Source organism: Oryza sativa, chromosome 6 (genome assembly GCF_034140825.1).
Source record: "Oryza sativa Japonica Group chromosome 6, ASM3414082v1".
NCBI classification, from domain to species: domain Eukaryota; kingdom Viridiplantae; phylum Streptophyta; class Magnoliopsida; order Poales; family Poaceae; genus Oryza; species Oryza sativa.
Window position 1 is genome coordinate 4,301,119 of NC_089040.1, and position 20,483 is coordinate 4,321,601.

A 20,483-nucleotide genomic window follows, 5' to 3' on the forward strand; every position below is an offset into this window, starting at 1 on the left:
TTCTTCTTCTTTTTTTTCTAACATTTCACCACCATGATTTCTCAATGAGATAAATCAACAAACTTCAGTTTTCTTCTGTAATCAAATACAAACAGCATCATGCATGTCCTCTAATCTCTTGCCTAATAAGCATTTGCCTTTTCCACACACTAAGGTGTACTAAAAACAAAAAATGCAGAGTGTAGTTGTAGTTGTAGTGTAGTGTAGTGGTGGAAACTAGAGCCACATTCACAAAAGTCTCAAGCTGACATTAAGTTGGAAGCTTGTGGGGGTGTGAGGTCCACACTTAGCAACAGGACATTGTATCATATGCAGCCTTGTTGCCTTGTCACCAGTCATCAGTCCACTCATCCCCATGCCCCCCTCATTCTGATCCTTTATAAATCAGCCACCCAGCAAGACATTCCTTTCCAACCTCACTCACCTTGCTCTAGCTCAGCTAGCTCTTGCTGCTAGTAGCTTCAGCTTTGCTACTGCTACTACCACTACTACTACTACTACTTTCACCTCCAAGAAAGTATAGATTGCAAGAACAATTTCTGCTGCTGTTGTTCTTTCTTGCTGTTCTTTCTCCTTGTGTAGTTGTGTGGTGTGGTTGAGCTGAGGTGTAGTTAGGACAGTGGCTGGCTTTGCTTGCTTGATTGGTCACCTGGGAAGGTCGCTGTCTCTGCCTTTTGTTTTCTTTGCCATCTCTTTCTTTCTGGGCTGCTTTCACCTTTTGCTTTCCAACCTCTTCTTGCCATCAATAATGATGGAGGAGTAAGATGAGGGCTTGTTCTTGAAGTCTCTCCAATCTAATCTCATTTCATCTTCATCATCTCCACCCGGTCCAAATCCACCTACTACTGTTTTTCTTTTGTCCCTTCTCTTTTTTTTCTTCCTCTGATCTTTTCTTTTTTCAGGTGTTTTGTTTTTGGCAGTAGGTGCTTGCTATCTTTTCATTAGGCTTTGGATTTTCCTCTCGTGTTCTTTAGTCTCAGCCTATTAGAGGTTTGAGGAAAGTTTTCCATTTCTTAGCTCTTTTTGCTTCCAGCTTCTTGGGATTGCTCTGTTTCTTGCTGAGAATTGGCTCGATTTGGGAGGCCTCATCTTGTGTTAGCTTTCAGGTTTTCTTGCCTGAAATTGAACCGATTGGGTAGGTTTTTAGGTGCTTCAGTTTCAGTTGCTAGCTCGTCAGGCTTGTTCTTGGGCTCCTGCCTTGAATTGGGGTCAAATTGGGATGCTTCTGGGTGCTTTGAGGATGGAGGAGAGGAAGGGATTGATGGGGAGGGAGAGGGATCAATTCCCCGTCGGCATGCGGGTCCTCGCCGTCGACGATGACCCGGTGTGCCTCAAGGTTCTTGAGACCCTCCTCCGGCGCTGCCAATACCATGGTCAGTATTTACAGTAACCGCAGCTAATTGTACTTCCATTATCAGCTATCCATGATGCTCAACTTGCTGGTTTTTTTGTTCGATTCTGCATGTTAATGACAGTGTTGTTCTTTTGCTTCTGCTTGCATTGTTCATTGTTGTATTGGAGTACTGTAGTTTTCTTAGAAATCTGAAATGTCACTGATACTAGCATACTTGGCACATTTTAGAACTTCTGTATATCTTATAAATGCAATGCAATATGCCTACTATGGTGCACTGATAAGAGCTCTCTTATGGTGATTTTTAACAGTAACATCAACCAACCAGGCTATTACTGCGTTGAAGCTGCTCAGGGAGAACAGGGACATGTTTGATCTTGTCATCAGTGATGTCCACATGCCCGACATGGACGGATTTAAGCTCCTTGAGCTTGTGGGGCTTGAAATGGATCTCCCAGTCATCAGTAAGTTCAGATTTTCATTTTTTCCCCTTAGTACAAACAAAGTTCTAGATAGGAAGGATCAGCTGTTGTGTAAAAATGTCTTAGCTGAATTTGAGCAAAAGAAATGGAGATGCTAATCGGGTATAATGCCTGCAGTGTTATCAGTAAATGGAGAGACAAAGACTGTGATGAAGGGGATAACTCATGGTGCCTGTGACTATCTTCTAAAACCGGTCCGAATCGAAGAACTAAGGAACATATGGCAGCATGTTGTTAGGAGGAAGTTCGGTAATCGTGAGCGAAACAATCTTGATTTCTCCAAAGAATGCAATAAGCCGCAAAGCGCGGATACTGATCATGGACCATACCAACCTACCTGTGGTTCTTCTGATCAAAATGGGAGGTCCAGCAGGAAAAGGAAAGAACTACACGGCGAGGACGACGATGAAGGCGATGATAATGATTATCAAGAAAATGATGAGCCCTCAGCTGCAAAGAAGCCCAGAGTTGTATGGTCAGTTGAGCTGCACCGAAAATTTGTTGCCGCTGTCAACCAGCTTGGAATTGACAGTAAGAAAGCACCCCCCCCCCCCACCCCACTTTTTTGCCTTTCTGTAAATGTCCTTGCAGGTTTGCAGCAAACTCATTTATGTTTGTGTCCTTTTTTTTTTTTTACCTCACTGTTGATGCAGAAGCTGTACCAAAAAGAATTCTTGAGCTTATGAATGTGGAGAAACTCACCAGGGAAAATGTTGCAAGTCATCTACAGGTATAGCATTTACTTCCATGACAAAATTATCTGGGTGCCTTTTTTTTTTCTTTTCTTTTTATCCATTCATGAGAGCTCTTGAATTTTGCTCAACCGTCATCCTTTACATGTTCTTCTGTACCTTCAGTTGTTGATGCGTTTTTACTTCAGTTTATGAGGTCGTCCATCATTCATTCATTCATCAGGCCTGCACAAAGTGACAGAAAATCTCTTATCATTATACATGTTGCAAATGCTGATGCTGCACAGCATCGAGAATTCAAGATTCCACCACATGGTTGTCTGAACTCTGAAAAACTCACCATTTTATCACATCATTTACTCAACCTGCACAGAAATGTAGTACAACAAACTTCAGATCAGGATTGATCCACACAGACTGCACATTTTCTTCCCTGATGCAAAATTATCATCGATCCCGATGAACACCATCGAATCAAAGCTTCATCCACCATTTGATTTCATCAATGAAATGGAGGAGTCTGCACCTGAGCACACACGGCCACACAGCATATGTAGCTGGGTAGACCTTCACTCTACCAGAGTAAGCGATCCAGGCGGCCTCGATGGCGCCGCCGCGGCTCAAACTGGCCGGCCTCGTCGCTGTGGCAGCGGGCCAGCTAGGGGATGGCGGCGGCGCAGGGGCTCCGGCGATGGGATCTGAATCCAAACAGCAGAGAGGGTTTTGGTTGAGTTGCCACTGAACTGAACCTGCATATATTTTGGTCATCCATATCTGAAAAATGTGCAATACTTCAGATGTTTAGATCAGTATTTCCTCCAAATTCTTGCAAATATTTTCTTCGGCTCACGAAATTCTTGTTAGCATTGTTGGTTGTGAAGTGGCACACCTATAATCATGTTTGAATTTGACTCAGTCTCTCATCACCTTTTATTTAGTGTTGATGCAGTAAGAGTACTAGAACAGAGCTGATGTTTCCTACTACTTTCATGGCTAGCTAGAATTTTATGGTGTCATACAGGATAAATTGAACGAGGTTCCACCATTTTATCTTTGTTGTTCATATGCAACTAGATTTTATTAAACTGTTGAAATGCAAGAATGTGCAAACATCTCGTATGACAAATCCTAAACAATGTGCTATCTAAATCTGAAAATAGGTGATTTGCTGTTTAAAAACTCAAGTCCATATCTAATCAGTTGATTTTCATGTGACATGCAGAAGTACAGGCTTTACCTCAAGAGACTAGGTGCTGTAGCATCACAACAAGCCAGCATTGTTGCTGCCTTTGGAGGCAGAGATCCCTCCTTCTTGCATATTGGAGCATTTGAAGGACTCCAGAGCTATCAACCTTTTGCACCTTCTGCTGCTCTTCCATCTTTCAATCCACATGGCCTGCTAACCCGAACTAGCGCCGCCGCGGCTTTCGGACTTCAGGAGCTTGCTGCCCCCTCCAGCACAATTCAGACTTCTACAGGAAATGTCACAGTTGGCCATTGCTTGGAAGAAAACCAGCAGGCAAATCTAGCACAAGGCTTGACCGCGGCGATCGGGCAACCTCAGCTTCAACAGAACTGGATTCATCAAGAAGGTAATGGTCTGTCTGATGTTTTTTCTGGGAGTTCTCTGACCAACACTTTGTCCAGCACACTCCAAAGAGTTCCAAGCAGTTCATTGCCACCACAAGAACTCTTGGAGTGCAAACAAGCCAAAGTTAGCATGCCGCCATCGATACGGATACCGCCTTCTAGTTCAGCACTTCTTGAGAGGACTCTTGGGGTTTCCACCAATTTGGGAGATTCTAGTATATCCCAGCAGGGTGCTCTTCCAATAGATGGTGGATTTTCTGCTGACAGGTTACCATTGCACAGTTCATTTGATGGCGCTGTTGCAACAAAGCTAGATACTAGTTTGGCAGCTTCACAGAGAGAGATTGGCCAGCAGGGGAAATTTTCAGTTAGCATGCTTGTCTCCCCTTCTGACAATCTTGCATTAGCCAAAAATGCCAAAACTGGAGCTAGTTCTTCTGGCAGTACTATAATTCTCCCTCTTGATACTGCAAGACATTCAGACTACTTGCAGTTCGGAGGTGCAAGCAATTCTTTGCAGAAAATGGATGGACAGAAACAAGATCATATACAGAGCTCAAACATTATATGGAGTTCAATGCCAAGCACTCAACTGCCAAGTGATACCCAAATTCATAATACTCAAAACCAAAGATTGGACAGCGGAAGTTTTAACCATAATATTGGTGCCCATTTGGCTGACCAAACAAATGCAAGTGCGTCAATACTTCCGCAAATGAAGTTTGACACAAGAATATCAGAAGAGAAAATGAAGCAGAAGAATACATATGACTTGGGTAGTTCAAAGCTGCAGGGTGGATTTAATTCTAGTGGCTGCAATTTTGATGGCCTTCTCAATTCCATAATCAAAGTGGTATGAACCTCTAATTTTCCTTTCCTTTTTCCCCATATAGTTTTAAATATTTATCTACATGAATATGCTCTTCCTTCTCATTGAGTAATTTAAATTGACTCCACTGTATTTAAGCACAAAGAACAAAGGCCACTCTAAATATTAAGCTGTAAACAGTTGTAACCTACACATAAACAGGATATGCCTAGCAGTACCTAATATTTGCATTTTCCATCTTGTTTTATATTATAGAAATGTTCTTGAGCCACATTTAACTTGGTTCTAACTTATCTAATCTCCATGGGACTTTACCTTTTGCATATATTCTTCTGAAAGAAATGATGGTTTACTGAAGCCTTAATTCTAATTCCAATGCAGGAGAAGGATGATCTCCCATTCATGGACAATGAATTGGGCTGTGACCTTTTTCCACTTGGTGCCTGCATATGAATCCATCATTTCGGACACCAAAGATTTTGCATAATCTAAAAGAGTCAGCTGTGCTGCCTGATCTGTGCTACTTCATCCAGGCTTTGTGTATACTAGGATCTAGGGACAGTAGTGGCTTGTAATCTTGCTTTATCTCTTCTCTAGGGTTGGCTATGGAAGTATGGTTAGATCAAGATAAGAAGAAAATATAATGCTGTAATGTCAGCGCCTTTTCTAGTCAAAATCTGTGTTTGTTTCTAACCAAGCAACCACATCTAGTGTTTGCTGCACCTTCTCAGACTGAAAAAATATGGAAACTCACCATGGCATAGATAAATCAAAAGGGAAGTCTTTAACCATCCAAGTTTGCTACAACATTATGGTTCAATCTTGGTAAAAGGTAAACATTTTAGTTCAAAGATCGATTCCAATGCTCACTGGAATACTCAAAGATCACTAACTTCAGATGCTAATTACATGATGTAATTATCATCATCCTACTCAACGGAATCACATCTTCTTTGAGTCCTTCGCGATACGAGGTGTTGTGTAAACATCAATCAGTTTTTGCCTTTGCAGACACCATGAACAGCTTCTACTATTCTTCTCCTCTCTATCGGCTTTGTCATGTGTAGATCCATCCCAACATCAATAGCCTTCTGAAGATCATCCTCCATAGAATGAGCAGTCAATGCAATGATCGGAGTGCGAATTCCGTAGCGGCTTTCTTCCTCGCGGATGCGCCTAGTTGCTTCATAGCCATCCATTCGCGGCATCTGAAACAACAAATTGTTACTAGTAATGTCATTATCACAATAAGCCAAGCATTATATGCATGATATTTTTTTTAGTATCAAACAATGAGAAGTATCACTGTAATTAGCATAGAAAGAACAAAACAAGCTAAGGTAAGTAGTTGAAATGATAAGAGCAGATTTGTGTTGCTAGAAGGTGAAACAAACCTGGCAATCCATGAAGATGACATCATAGGGCAAGGGTACACTATGCTCTTCTGAAACACTTGCTCTCTCAATAGCATCTCTGAACATATCCACAGCCTTAGCTCCATCCCCTGCCAATTCAACTATTGCTCCTAGTTGGTTCAACATCTTTCTCTGAATAGTTTGTAGCACCAAAGTGTCTTCAACCAGCAACACATGCATGCCATCCAATGGCCTATCTTCTTCAGTTTTTAGCCCCTGATCCAAGCGTCCAACTTCAGCTAATGCAACAATATTTGCAGAATCTTGATGCCTAGTGACATAATTCTCATGGCCAACAAGAGATGATCTGTGCATAGGCGAGGACTGGACATCTCTTAGAGTCATAAGAAGAGAGTACAACCGAGACCCGTGCACCGGTTTTCGCAAGATGAGATCGCAGCTCATCTCCTCAAACCTTCTAAAATCTTTATAAGAGGTCCTCAGATCAGTCAAGCAGACAAATTTGCATGGAACTTGACTCCTCATTTGGGTAAAATCTCTTGCCTGTCTCTGAATATTCTCAAGCTGCCCATTTGACACATCAACAATGAGAAGCATGCCAAGTGGATGATGCTCTCCAAGATTGCGTGCCATGATATTATTGTTCCTCAATGTAGTTGGAAGAACCTGGCTGACCATCTCCTTGGAGCTGAAGCATCGATCGACATCACAATCATCGCGGGAGGATCGCGCCTTCTCCAATGTAGAAGAGATGGACTCAACTCCTGGGACCATCCAAACTTTCATCCCAATGCTCTCCATCCAAGCTTGCAAGACTCTTCTGGTCTCATCACCATGAACAAAGAGGATGCAATGCCAACCCTTGAAGCAGTTAGTCTCCCTGAACACTGAGGCTCGGATGTCTAATTCACTCACTGTTGATGGCCCTTCCTCTATATCTTCTTCAGCTGCTTGGTTTCCACTAGTCTTCAGAAGAACATTGAACCCAAAGCATGTTCCTCTCTCCCCTGGTTCCTTTTCTTTGATACTTATCTCTCCTCCCATCAGACGAACCTGTCAATAAAAGAATATTAGCAATCTAAAGTAGTGAAAAAACTAATCTTTCTCAAAACAATAACGTGCCATGTCATCTAAATGCGGACAATCCAATTTTTGCTCTGGATTTTGTAGACCGTTGGATCCTTCGACTGGCAAAGTATCTTTTCGACCCTTCACAAAACTTGTATCTATTTTAGTATATATGTATTCTAACGATAAATTCAGTAACATATACTTTTCAGATTATTTTTTGAAACATACTTTTCATATATCCAATACATCATATATGCATGTATAAATTTTGCTACTCCCTCCGTCCCATAATATAAGGGATTTTGAGTTTTTGCTTGTAACGTTTGACCACTCGTCTTATTCAAAATTTTTTAAAATTATTAATTATTTTATTTGTGACTTACTTTATTATCTATAGTACTTTAAGCACAACTTTTCATTTTTTATATTTGCAAAAAAAATTTGAATAAGACGAGTGGTCAAACGTTACAAGCAAAAACTGAAAATCCCTTATATTGTGGGACGGAGGGAGTAGTAAATATTCAAGGACTTCAACTAAAAATGAACATGTAGCATGCATATTTGAGAGGTGTAGGATAAAAAAGATAAAACTTACAAAGGATTGCACGATTCCAAGTCCAAGACCAGTGCCTCCATGCCCTTCTTTCACCTGAACATAGTTCTCAAACACAGACTCTCTCTTCTCCTTGGGGATCCCAATGCCAGTATCAACTACCTCAAAGTAAAACTCAACCGAGTTGGGATCATTCTGCAAAGGATTGAAAGAATTCTGCGAGACTCTGTCTTCCTTTGCTCCAAAGAAGAAGCTGAAGAAATTGTTCTCGAGGCTTCGATAAGCAAATCTCGAAGGAGCACCGATTGAACCCCTCGCAATCGGCCTATTGGCCCAAGCCCGGAGAATTACATGACCTTCTTGTGTGAATTTCATGGCATTGCCAAGAAGGTTGTCAAGGATCTGCTTGAATCTCTTACTATCACCGATGATGTTGTCGCATTTCATGACAGAGAAATCGCAGGGATCCCAGATCACTTCGATCCCTTTGGTGATGCCGACAACATTCGCCATGTCCACGGATTCTTCCAAAACGTCTGCCATGTTGAACTCCACTTCCTCCAGCTGCACCTTCCCTGATTCCACCTTAGTTGTGTCTAGTATTGAGTTCAGTATATCTGCAAAAGTTATAGCAGGTCAGTCATGAGGACATATATTGATAGGTCCAACAAAATTACTCCTAACAAAGACTTAGGGTGTGTTTGAGGAGAAGGAGATTGGGGGAGATTGGGAAGATACGTAAAACGAGGTGAGCCATTAGCGCATGATTAATTGAGTATTAACTATTTTAAATTTCAAAATGGATTAATATGACTTTTTAAAGCAACTTTCTTATAGAAAATTTTTACAAAAAACTCACCGTTTAGTAGTTTGGGAAGCGTGCGCGCGGAAAACGAGGTGCTTTCTCACCCTATATCACACAAACGAACGCAGCCTTAGAACATACTCCTAACAAAGATAATATATTTATATGTGTATATACATTCACTGGTGCAAAAGAACAAAACATTGCATTTACAGTTATTTTACATGCATGAAAATTACATATTACACGCAAGTTTTAAAACATAAATATGTTGTAAAATAAGTTGTAATAGGATATGATAAATTCCCAAAACATGTGACCTAAGCAACAAAAATGATTTTAGGATACAACTTTAAAGGCCTCTAAAGCAGCTCTAAAAATAAGTTCTAAAATTCAAATTTGCCTATGGCTTATAACTCATCGAGTAGCCAAGCAAGCACACTTTGACAGTGTAAAAATCTTAAAAATGAGTTAGCGAAGCTAACCTAACTGGAGTGCTAGGCATGTATGGTCCGTTTGGATGTAAACTAGTAAAAACTATAAACTAATAAATAATTTCCAGGATATTACTCCCTCCATCTCTAAATATTTGACACCGTTAACTTTTTTAAATATGTTTGACCGTTCTTCTTATTAAAAAAAATTAAGTATTTATTAATTCTTTTCCTATCATTTGATTCATTGTTAAATATACTTTTATGTATACATATAGTTTTATATATTTCACAAAAGTTTTTGAATAAGACGAACGGTCAAACATATTTAAAAAAGTCAATGGCGTCAAATATTTAGGGACGGAGGGAGTACTAGAATTTATCTACTCCCAAATGCTTACAGCTGCAGATCAAGGACATCAGTTAACTGCTTGACCATAATCTATACTATGATCAAGATATGCAAATGGCATAAATAAATAAAGACAAAATTAATAGACCAGGCCCAGCAAAAAGAATAAAAATAAAATAAGAGAAAAATAAATCACATGAAAAAAAAGTACGTAGCAAAGTCCAATTTAACAAAATATATTGATGTTTAAAATCTTTAAGTTTGACTTAAAAACATGTCCAAATCAATTGACATGTTCTCATGATTCCAGCATTCTGGAGACTGATAGCAAATTATACCCCCTCCGTCCTAAAATATAAAAGATTTTGGTGGATGTGATATAACCTAGAACTACGAATCTGAATAGACTTCTTGTCCAGATTTATAGTACTAGAATACGTATCATCCATCTAAAATTCCTTATATTTTGGAATGGAGGGAGTACACTTTAGCACTTCTCTTCAAAAATTGAACTAAAACCTTGACGAACCATAGAGCTAAAGTACCCAATTGATAATGGAGCAACAAACAAACAAAATCTTGTCGGCAACACAAGAAAGCATAAAACAGTAACAACAAAAGAAAAACAATACGATCAGTGGCGGATGCAGCGCCCGGCCACCACGGGCAATTGCCCTGGCTCCATGCGTACAACAACACTGCTCCAATGCATATGCAGCATATTACTCATTAATAATATACTTAATCACTTTGTCTCTTAGGTTATAATGGAGATTAATTAGATGAAAAAACAGAAACGAGGAAACAAGGACCAAACCATCAAGCTGTAGCTACAGAGACCAAACAATACAACTTACTCGAGTAGCACCTATGTTCAAGATATATACTAGCTTTATAATCTAAATTATCGGCGATAATATATTCTTGCCTAGGCTCCAAAAAATTTCTAGATCCGCCACTGAATACGATCAGGGGCGGATCTACAGTATTAGAACCGGTGTCAGGCGACACCGACGACTTTCGGTAGAATCTATAGCAAAACTGCTTAATTATCCATATGTTATAACACCATGATCTAAGTATAATTAGCATACTATGACACCGATAGACACGTTATGACACCAACGAATCGATTTTCTAGATCCGTCACTGAATACAATCATTATTATTATTTTTGTTGTTGTGCTTACCAAGCAGCTTGTTGGTGCAGAGCTCCATCTGGTTGAGGTTGTCGACGATGTTGGGGTTGGCCTCGGGGCGCGACACCTCGACGAGCCCGGCGACGGCGGCGAGCGCGGAGCGGATGTCGTGGCTGGCGCTGGCGAAGGCGTTGCTCTTGTTCATGCTCTTGCGCTCCGCCTGCCGGAGCGCGTCCCTGTGCCTCGCGAGGTCGGCGCCCAGCGCCGCCTCCCTCGCCACCGCCCGCCGCAGCGCCCGCGCCATCAGCACGCACGCCACCGTCGCCGCCGCCGCCGCCGCGCACGCCACCGCCACCATCGTCACGCCGCCCCGCCGGAACACGCCCACCATCGCGCTCTTCCGGAGCACCACCCTGAAACCCTGCAACGGCAACGCACGAGCCAATCCAGAGCAGCATGGGTTAATTAGCTAGACTAGCTCGATCGAGAAATCATCGAAGCATGCATGTGTGCATGGACGTACGTACGCAGCTAGCTAGGACACGCACGTATGAAATTTTATGAAATTTGAATTTGTTGTTATGGAAATATGGAGATGATATCTGCATTAAGGAAAGGAAATCAATCAAATTAAGTATATGATATCTCGTCTTCCAGATCTCTTTACCGTATATTACTATGTATACATCCTTATTGGTATATATGCCAACGCTGGTTTGGCACCAGTTTAGTTTGCTTGCAGTATTATGCTGAAGTGAATTTCTAACATTTGAAAGTTCGAAAATATAACAGGTTTGAAACATTAGGGAATGTTCAATGGTAGGGTACAATATAAGATTATTTAGTAGAGACCATGTTCGTATTAAAGCTAAGATAACAAAAACTCTAACCATTAGTTCTCAATACATATTTTTTTTCACCAAATGCAACCATGTTTTCATTTTATAGAGGCTAATAGTCTATGTAAAATGCTCTGTCTCCCATCTTTCTCTTTTCCATATTAACAAAAATTTCTAATTAATAAGGCTAAGAACGCCCTCCATTAAGGATTATCGTATATGCCCTTTAGGGCATGTTCAATGGTAGAGACGAGTATGGTCTCTTAAACAATACAATATTATTTAGAGACCCTGTCTTTACAATAGTTGAGACGACAAATGCTCTAATCATTAATTCAAAAAATATTCCTTTGGTTAATATTCTTTCCATTTTCTTACCCTCATGCAACCATATTTTCATATTATAGTGATTAAGAGTCGTTATTAAGCTGTTGTCATGCATAACAACGATGTTTTGTCTCTCCTCTTTCTCTTTCCTCCATGTCAACAAATATTCCTAATTAGCAACGCTAAGAGACCACTATTGACAACCATTGTACATGCCCTTAGCCAGTTTATTTGAAAAAGTAAATTAAGCAGCGACTATGCACTTAATTAATGAGGCAGATCAATGTACTCCGGATAGATAGAAATCAGATTAAATCAAATTAAATTAAATTAAATTAAATTGCCTCACGCACCATTTGTACTCCGGATATGTCAAAGTTGGTGCACGCGAATCTGTACTTGTCAGACTTGACACCGTGCACGTCGAGCTTGGGCGGCGCGTCAATGGCGGACGCGGTGCACTTCACGCTCGAGAACAACGCCATCTCCTCCGCCGCGGCGCCGTCGCCGAGCAAAGATCTATATGCCGCCGGCTCCGGTGCTGGTGGTGCGGCGGTGGCGCCGCCGTTGCCGGCGACCGCGTAGTACATGCCCAGGTCACGGAGCTGCCTAAGGCCGGCGGCGCCACGGAGGACGACGTCGTCGACGGCCACGGCGGCGGAGACCGCGCCGCCGCCGCCGCCAACCGGGGCCGAGAGGAACAGCATCCGCACGCCGGGGCGCGCCCACCCGTCGGCGAGAGACGCGCCGCCGCCGCCGCCGTCGAGCAGGAGCCGCGTCACGTTGGGCGGCAGCTGCTGGTGCGGCGCCGCCGCCGTGGCGTTCCCGACGGGCCGGCCGGTCGCCGGATCAACCGCCTGGGTGAACCACGTGCCGTTCGGCCTCGCGAACATCGCTCTCGCCTCGCCGTCGCCGCCGCCGGCGCGGTAGTAGGCGAAGGCGGCGCCATCGACGGCGGCGTAGGAGATTTGAGCTTGCAGCGGCTGCATGGAGAAGGCCAAGAACAGCTTGGGTCCCACCTGCAAGTCAGACACGGACAACCATGCAGTACACGATTACAAAACGACATTTGAGTGTAATTTTTACAGTAATAATGTTGTTGCTTACATAATATTATTGTTATTTCTTAGTGCAAAATAAAAAAAATAAAGATATAATGATATTGGAAACATGAAGAGTTTAAGCAGCATTAATATACTGAATCAGTACAGATATCACTTGCTGATATTTGCTATATATTCATATATACAGAGACAAGAAAAATCACTGAGATTCTTATTTTAAAGAGGAGATATCCCCGTTAAATGAAATCGACAAGAATACCATTTATATCAAGGTTAGTCACCGCAAGAAAATTAATAAAACACGGTTTTAATTTCTTGTGTGTTTCTTAAAAAAAACTAAAAATAAGGATAAAAAAAATGACAGGTACATACATGAGAAAAGGAAGCCATGTTGCCCTGAACATGCAAGGTGTTGGCAATGGTGAAAACTGAGCGATTTGCTTCAAGAAGAGGTCGCATGTTGCCGGCGATGTGCATCAAAGCCGAATCCATGGCGCCCTTGGTGGCCTCACCCATCACCTCTGTCATGTACATCGTAGAGGAGCAGAAGGTGACTACTGTGATTGTCATGCATGTTGCAATCACAGCCTGCACACATATGAGAATGTATGAGAAAGATAAAATTGGGGATAAAACGCATAATTTCAGTATTCTTCGGATTTTCCCTGTGTTAGCTATACTTATTAACAATCTAGATTTATAGTCCCCTAAGTGACACCGAAGAAAGCACACGGGTACCAACAGATATCGATTGAGAATTGGTAACGCTCCTGCCCTCTTTAAAGGGAAGTCCAAAACAAATCGTTAAAATACATATTTTTATATTTAATATGTCGGGATCCTATCTCTTAACATGAAGAATTTTAAAATAGCGTTACTGCGCGCCTTTGGGGATATGGTGTGTGGGTGGATGGGCGGAGAGTGATGAGGATGCTACACACGCGGATAACAAATGTTTCCCGCGTATCTCTGCAGATACTTCATCATAAACAATATATATATTCATGTGAATATTCCAGCCTCCACATATATATGAAATCAAAAGGGAGATAACCTATAAGACCCAGAAAAAAGGGAGTTGTTCCTTACCAACGGGAATAGGATCCAGAAGTAGCAGCAACGGCGTCTCCATTTGCTAACTTCTTCTACCTCCCTCATGGTCAAAAGAGAGCACAATCTGTGTACTTGGGAGAGCAGTAGGAAAGATGAGCTTTTTATGACACAACACCTTGATGCATTGTACTACCATTTTATACATGCCAAATAGGAAAATATATATTAGGAAATTTTTTTTAAAAAAATGTTTTTCTCAATACCGCCAACGGTTTGGAGAATACGTTTGGTGGTATTCATGTATAGTGGTTTTCATGATATTTAATCCGCCAGTAGCCCAACAACGCTAGAAATGTCAAGGTGTAAAAGAAACCATAAACACTAAGATCTCCAATTAATTGAGGCAAATTTTAACACTTATTAGAACAAGTTTAATAGTATAGCCAACTACTAGCTTTAATTCATCTATAGCCAATCTAATAGCTCATCCATACAATAGTTACATACTATACTATTAATATATGGTCACATCTGTCATACACACTGCGTCTAATATATGGTCACATCTGTCATACACACTGCGTCTTGGAGTCTGTGCTACAGCAGGTTACAAATATGTAGCCCGCTGCTATTCTCGCTCCTTATTTATCTTCTTAAAATATATTTGCAGCTGGCTTATAGCCTGCTATTGTACCTGCTCTTAGTTGTAGTACATACGTGTGGGACCCACCACAGGTGGCATTAGTTGTGATAAACTCCAATGCTCGTGGACGTAGTAGAAAATAAAGTGGGTCCCAATAGCATCTCTCTCTCCACACGTGTGGCACGGGCGTGCCGCGTGCGGCTGCATCGACGAGCAACAGAGGCGAATGGCGCCATTGCTGCATCATGCTCTCTGCAGTTCGTCGTCAGAAGCTAGCAGCCACCGCCTCGATCGTGCATATGAAAGCAGAGAAGCAGGTAGTATGATCATCTCCTACCTCCCTGTTGATATGTGATTGAATGATTGGATGATGGTATTAGAGGTAGTTGATGTCATGATTTTGTTGCTCGATCGAGGCAAGTTCTATGCATGTGGCTGGATTCATTTGATATTTTGATGCAAACTGTTAAGAGTTATATTTCATGCAGGTAATATATATTTATTTTGATATATACTCTCGCTTAGCATTTTCTTTGCGGATTAATTCCTCTCGCTTTCCTCTTCCGGTTGTGATTCTATAAGCCGGTTTGAGATGAATAAGCCAGTGATTTCGTGATCAATCGATATCGCTCCACGTTCATTGGTCTCACATGGTATCAGCTAAGGTTTTGATTCCTGGCTTCCGCTCTCTCGCCACGATCAACTCCCAACGACACGTGAGACCTCTAATTTCTCACCGACTTTTGCGTCTTTCGCCGCATATATGTGTATCTTGTGATTAAATCTGCAGTTGCAGAGACTAGTACTACTAAATTAGTTCAGGTTGTTGATTAGTTATTCATAAAAAAAAAGAACAGATCTGAATTACATAATTTTGCGCTTTTCCCTTCCCTTTTAGCCTCTCTTTTGCTTTCTTATGTTCATTAGAGTGCTTCATTTTGTTTGATGATTCTTCTTCAGTATCTTGATTTGATGATGATGTGTAAGCTCCTGACTCAGAAATCCTAGTTCTCTTGTTCTTGTCATCCCCTTTTTGATAATGCTACGTGCAGGTAGTCCATGTCTTCACAGACATGTCTATTTCATCGAGTCTCTCCGGTTGATCCTTGAGCTCTCTCTACATATACTCTAAGGTGAAATGTTTCTCATTTAACTTGTTCTTGTATCATGCATGAGCTTTCTCCATGATAGTGTCATCAAAGTGTCCACTGGTATATGTATTTTTTAACTTGAGCATAGACACTACAAAACTTTGCAATATCCTACTTAACATTACCCTAATGTGTCTTTTGGCGTCGAGATTACGCTAGAGATCATCACAAGTGCATTCTCTCTTCATAAAAAAAAAGATAATTTCTAGGGACGAATCTAAATAACCATTTATCTATGTTTGTCCTTAGAAGTTGATTTTTTGGGACGGAGGGTGTACATGAGAAAAGGAAGCCATGTTGCCCTCAACGTGCAAGGTGTTGGCAATGGCGAAAACTGAGCAAATTGCTTCAAGAAGTGGTTGCATTTGCTGGTGAGGTGCATCAACAAGGTGGCCTCACTCATCAAGCCATCACCTCTGTCATGTACATCGTAGTGGAGCAGAAGGTGACTATTGTGATTGTCATACATATTGCATTCACGGCCTGCATATGAGGAAGATGAAATTGAGGATAAACTGCATAATTTCAATATTCTTCAGATTTTCCCTGTATTAGCTAATAGTAATTAACGATTCGGATCTATTGTCCTCTACAGCGACACGAAAAAAATCACATGAACATCAAAAGATGTCGACTGATGATTGGTAAATGATGACACTCCTACCCTCTTTAAAGAAAAGTCAAAAACAAATCATCACATTAGTTAGTTTTTCATTTAATATGTCGGGATCCTATCTCTCAATGTGTAAAGTGTTATATACTCACTATAGTATTTCCAAAAAATTCAAAAATAGTGTTATTTGTACGTCTTTACGGATATGGGGTGTGGGTGGTAGGAAGTGACTAGAAGGCTACGTATGCACACGGACCAAAATATTTCCCGCGTATTTTTGCGGATACTACATCGTAAACAATATATATGCATGTGAATATCCTAGCTTCTACAAACAAATGAAATCAAAAGGCAGATAGGCTACAAGATCTAGAAAAGCCATTCAAGAGTTGTTCCTTACCAGAGGGAATAGGATCAACAAGTAGCAGCAACAGAGTCTCCACTTTCTAGCTTCTTCCACCTTCCTCATGGTGATCCGTCAAAAAGAGAGCGCAATCTATGTACATGGCAGAGCAGCAAAAAGCTGAGCTTTTTCTAACAGAACACCTCGATGCGTTTTACCCATTTTATACATGCCAAAATAGAAAAATATATATTAGGAAATATTTTTTTTAAAAAAATATTTTTCTTAATACTGCCAACGGTTCAGAGAACACATGTAACGGTATTCATGATATTTAATCAGCCAGTAGCCCAGCAGCGATAGAAATGTCAAGGTGTAAAAGAAACGAGATACGATCTCCAATTAACTGAGATGAATTTCAGTTATATGGGTGCTCGTGGAATTACGATCCGTACGTGCAATAGTTAGATTTCCTCAAGTGTTAGGGACCGTTTCACACGTCATGACTGTACACGTGGCACAACATGCATGTGTGCATGTTTTTCAAACTGCTAAACGGTACATTTCTAATGTTATCATCTTGTGTATAGGAAATAGGGTGATTGACTAGTGCATAATTAATTATGTATTATTTTTTTTAAAAAAAATAAACTAATATGTTTTTTCTACAACAACTTTCCTATAAATTTCTTTACAAAACACACAATTTAATAATTAAAAAATATGAAAACTAGAGATAGAAGATGATAAGGGGAGCATGAAACACACCTAAGGCTGAGTTTGTCAGGAGGAGATGGAAATAAATATTATGCACACGGAACGGTCCATTAGCATGTAATTAATTACATATTAGCTTTTTTTTTCAAAAATGGATCAATATAATTTTTTAAGCAACCTTCGTATAAAAACTTTTTTGTAAAAAAATACATCGTTTAATAGTTTAGAAAACATGCGCACGGAACACGAGGGAGAAGAGCTGGGAACACAGGCTGCCGAACACAGCCTAAGGCCCCGTTCACTTCCACTACAAAAAGTGGATAAAGTCTTGGATATTCGTGGTACGCTTTTCAAACTGCTAAACGGTGCATTTCGTGCAAAAACTTTTTATATAAAAGTTGGTCTAAAATATCAGATTAATTTATTTTTTAAGTTTGTAATAATTAAAACTCAATTAATCACATGTTATTACCACCTCGTTTTGCATGAAACACTTAATCTTTATTTTCATCTTCATGTTTAGGAGATTCAAACACCACATAAATCGTATCCTAGACAGGGACAGATGACATATCCTCTGCGTTTTCTACAAAACTTACAAATATTCTTTTGTACCAAAAAAAACTTACAAAGATTGTTGTTTGGCCTTTGCTTTGGTAAAAATATCATGCTATCCATCACGACAAACTATTGACTCCAAGACCTTACCAACACTAGCACATGGACATGGTGCCTCGTTGCGATCTGTCAGCTTATCGGTTATTTGTGTGGAAGCATTTTTTTTTTGTTTGTTTGTCTCTTTCGTTCATGGTTTCTGTTTTCTCCAACCTCTTTACGTCTTCCAGGTTGAGGTTGATGGATATTTGATCGAATGGACGATGCAAGAAATGAGAAAAATCAACTATTCGAGAAGTAATCCTGGTCTTCTGAGGATAATTATTTACTCCCCGTGATGTATCTAGAACGAAAATTATGAGAGATCCTTATGCTAAATTATCAGGGTTCCTTAGCTGACCCATGCAGTAGTCTTATCCAATTTAAATTGGTTAGTGTGTCCTTCATGGGATAAATATGTACTCTATCGGTCCCAAAATATTGCAGCTTTTAGCCTTTAGAATTTTCTCAAAATATAAAAACTTCTCCACCAATATTCGTTTCTCAATCAATCACAACCCTTCACCATTCGATTTCTTCACCTACCTCCACTTCTTAACCAATCACAATCTTCCACCATTTAATTTTACCTAATTTCTTAAAAACCGTGTCCAACTCTAAAACTTTTTAGGCTATAGCCAACGAAAAGAAGTGGCACTTACCTCTAGCCTCCCACGTTGGACGCGAGGTCAAAAGGCAGCTAAGAGCAAGCGTCTGCGAGGAGGCTCGAACCTCCTGCCCACGCCATGCACCCCTGCGTGAGGCGCCGCTCTAAGGCAAGGGTTCGAGCCGTGGCTCGTGTTGTGTAGCTCGAGGCCTCTCGGTTGTGCAGCTTTACACGCTACTAAAAAACGGTTTTTCATAGCGTTGCACAATAATTTTCGCTGGCGGTTATATGCAAAAACCACCACTACAAATATAACGAGGGGTGAGGGGTTACGGACCGCCAGCGAAAATTGGTTTTCGCTAGCGGCCACGCTAAGAGGCCCGCCATAAAAAATAGCTCTATTTTCGCTGGCGGCCGCGCTAAGAGGCCCATCATAAAAAATCGGGTTTTCGCTGGCGTCCGATTTTCGTTGGTGGCAGGTAACATCACCGTCAGCGAAATAAAATTTAACGCTATAAAATCAACGGCCCCACACCAGCCTCATCCTTATCCTCCACTCCCTCCTCCCTCCAACCCTCTCTCCTCCTCCTGCCTCCACTCCCTCTCTCCATCCAACCCTTTCTCCCTCCACGGAGTGCGCGGCGAACGCGGCGGCGAGCTCGGGAGCAGGCGGCGGTGCTCGGGAGTGGGCGTGGTGGCTCTCGGGCGCGGGCACAGGCAGAGCTATGGCGCGGGTGCGGCGGCGCTCGGGAGCGAGCGGCGGCTCTCTGGCGCTAGCGCGGGCAGAGCTCGGGCGCGGTCGCTGGCTGTCACACCCCGAAGTTCTCCTCCCAAGCCTAAATTTAATTTATAAATGACCCTAAGAAAATACCGGTGCAAAGCAAGAGTAAGCCCTTTTAAATCAATGCAAATAATAATCGGAATTGGCATGTGGAATTTTTCTTGAGTTCTACATGTCGAAATTCACTAACAGAATTTTTAGTGGAATTTTCAGAGCCCTAGAAATAATTTTAACCAATTAAAATTGAGCAAGCAATATTTTAATTGCAGGGAAAATCCTTTTTCCTTTTTCTTTTTCTTTTTTTTCCTCCCTTTTTCCTCCCTTTTTCGAAATGGGCCGCTGGCCCATTCTCTCCTTTCCTCCCCCTCCTCCCTGCTGGGCCGGCCGCAGGCCGAGGCCCAACCAAGCCGCTCCTCCCTCCTCTCCCGGGGTCGCCGACAGGTGGGGCCCACCTATCGGGTCCTCCCCCAACCCCGCCGCGCGCGCCCTCCTCCTCGTGGGCCGGCCCAAGCCGCCCTCCCTCTCTCCCCGGGACGCCGACAGGTGGGCCCCACCTGTCGGAGCCGTCCCCTTCCTCCAGCCGGCGCCGCCGCGCCCGCAACCGCCGCCGCACCCACGCCTCCGCCTTCTCCGGGCCACGTCAGCCACGTCCGCGTGTGCGCCGCATCTCCCGCGCCCACTCCCCTCTCTCTCCCGCCCGCGCCCGCGCCCGAGATGGCCGGGATTCGATTTTCGAATCCCGCCTCTCTCTCCTCCCCCACTCCCCCACGTTGGCCGGCGGAATCCCGCCTCTCCCGGCCACGTCCGGCCCTCCCCTCCCCTATTTAAGCTTCTCCGTCGCCCCCTCTCGCTTTTTCCCCATTTCGCCGAACTCTCCCGAGCCTCCCATCGCTCCCGCGCCGTGCAACCACCCGCCGCCGCCGTTTCCGCTACTCCGGCCGCCGCTAGCCGCCGCTAGGCTCGCTGCCGCACCGCGCCGTCGCCGCCGTCGGGTTCGCATGGCCGAGATCCACC

The 20,483-nt window shown here is 42.3% G+C and overlaps 2 protein-coding genes and 1 long non-coding RNA gene across 3 annotated transcripts; 2 read left to right on the plus strand and 1 right to left on the minus strand.

The window, feature by feature from the left end:
* The first annotated feature begins 336 nt into the window (after positions 1 to 336).
* On the plus strand, positions 337 to 5,752 carry LOC4340320 (two-component response regulator ORR22-like). Its single transcript, NM_001402745.1, has 6 exons — positions 337 to 1,373; positions 1,666 to 1,818; positions 1,954 to 2,367; positions 2,490 to 2,566; positions 3,751 to 4,971; positions 5,329 to 5,752. The coding sequence occupies exons 1-6, from the start codon at positions 1,220 to 1,222 to the stop codon at positions 5,398 to 5,400; spliced, it is 2,091 nt and encodes a 696-aa protein (NP_001389674.1). The 5' UTR covers positions 337 to 1,219; the 3' UTR covers positions 5,401 to 5,752.
* Positions 5,437 to 14,065, minus strand: LOC107276745 (probable histidine kinase 2). The gene is made up of 7 exons (XM_015786738.3): positions 13,997 to 14,065; positions 13,280 to 13,495; positions 12,740 to 12,862; positions 10,729 to 11,098; positions 7,990 to 8,564; positions 6,342 to 7,376; positions 5,437 to 6,155 (listed from the first exon to the last, which is right to left on the minus strand). Exons 1-7 carry the CDS (start codon positions 14,063 to 14,065, stop codon positions 5,940 to 5,942), a joined length of 2,604 nt encoding a protein of 867 aa, XP_015642224.1. The 3' UTR covers positions 5,437 to 5,939.
* Positions 14,066 to 14,742: 677 nt separating this feature from the next.
* LOC107281368 (uncharacterized) lies at positions 14,743 to 16,297 on the plus strand. The gene is made up of 3 exons (XR_001546687.3): positions 14,743 to 14,920; positions 15,656 to 15,736; positions 16,004 to 16,297. It is a non-coding gene; the product is annotated as an uncharacterized lncRNA (long non-coding RNA).
* Positions 16,298 to 20,483: the final 4,186 nt, after the last annotated feature.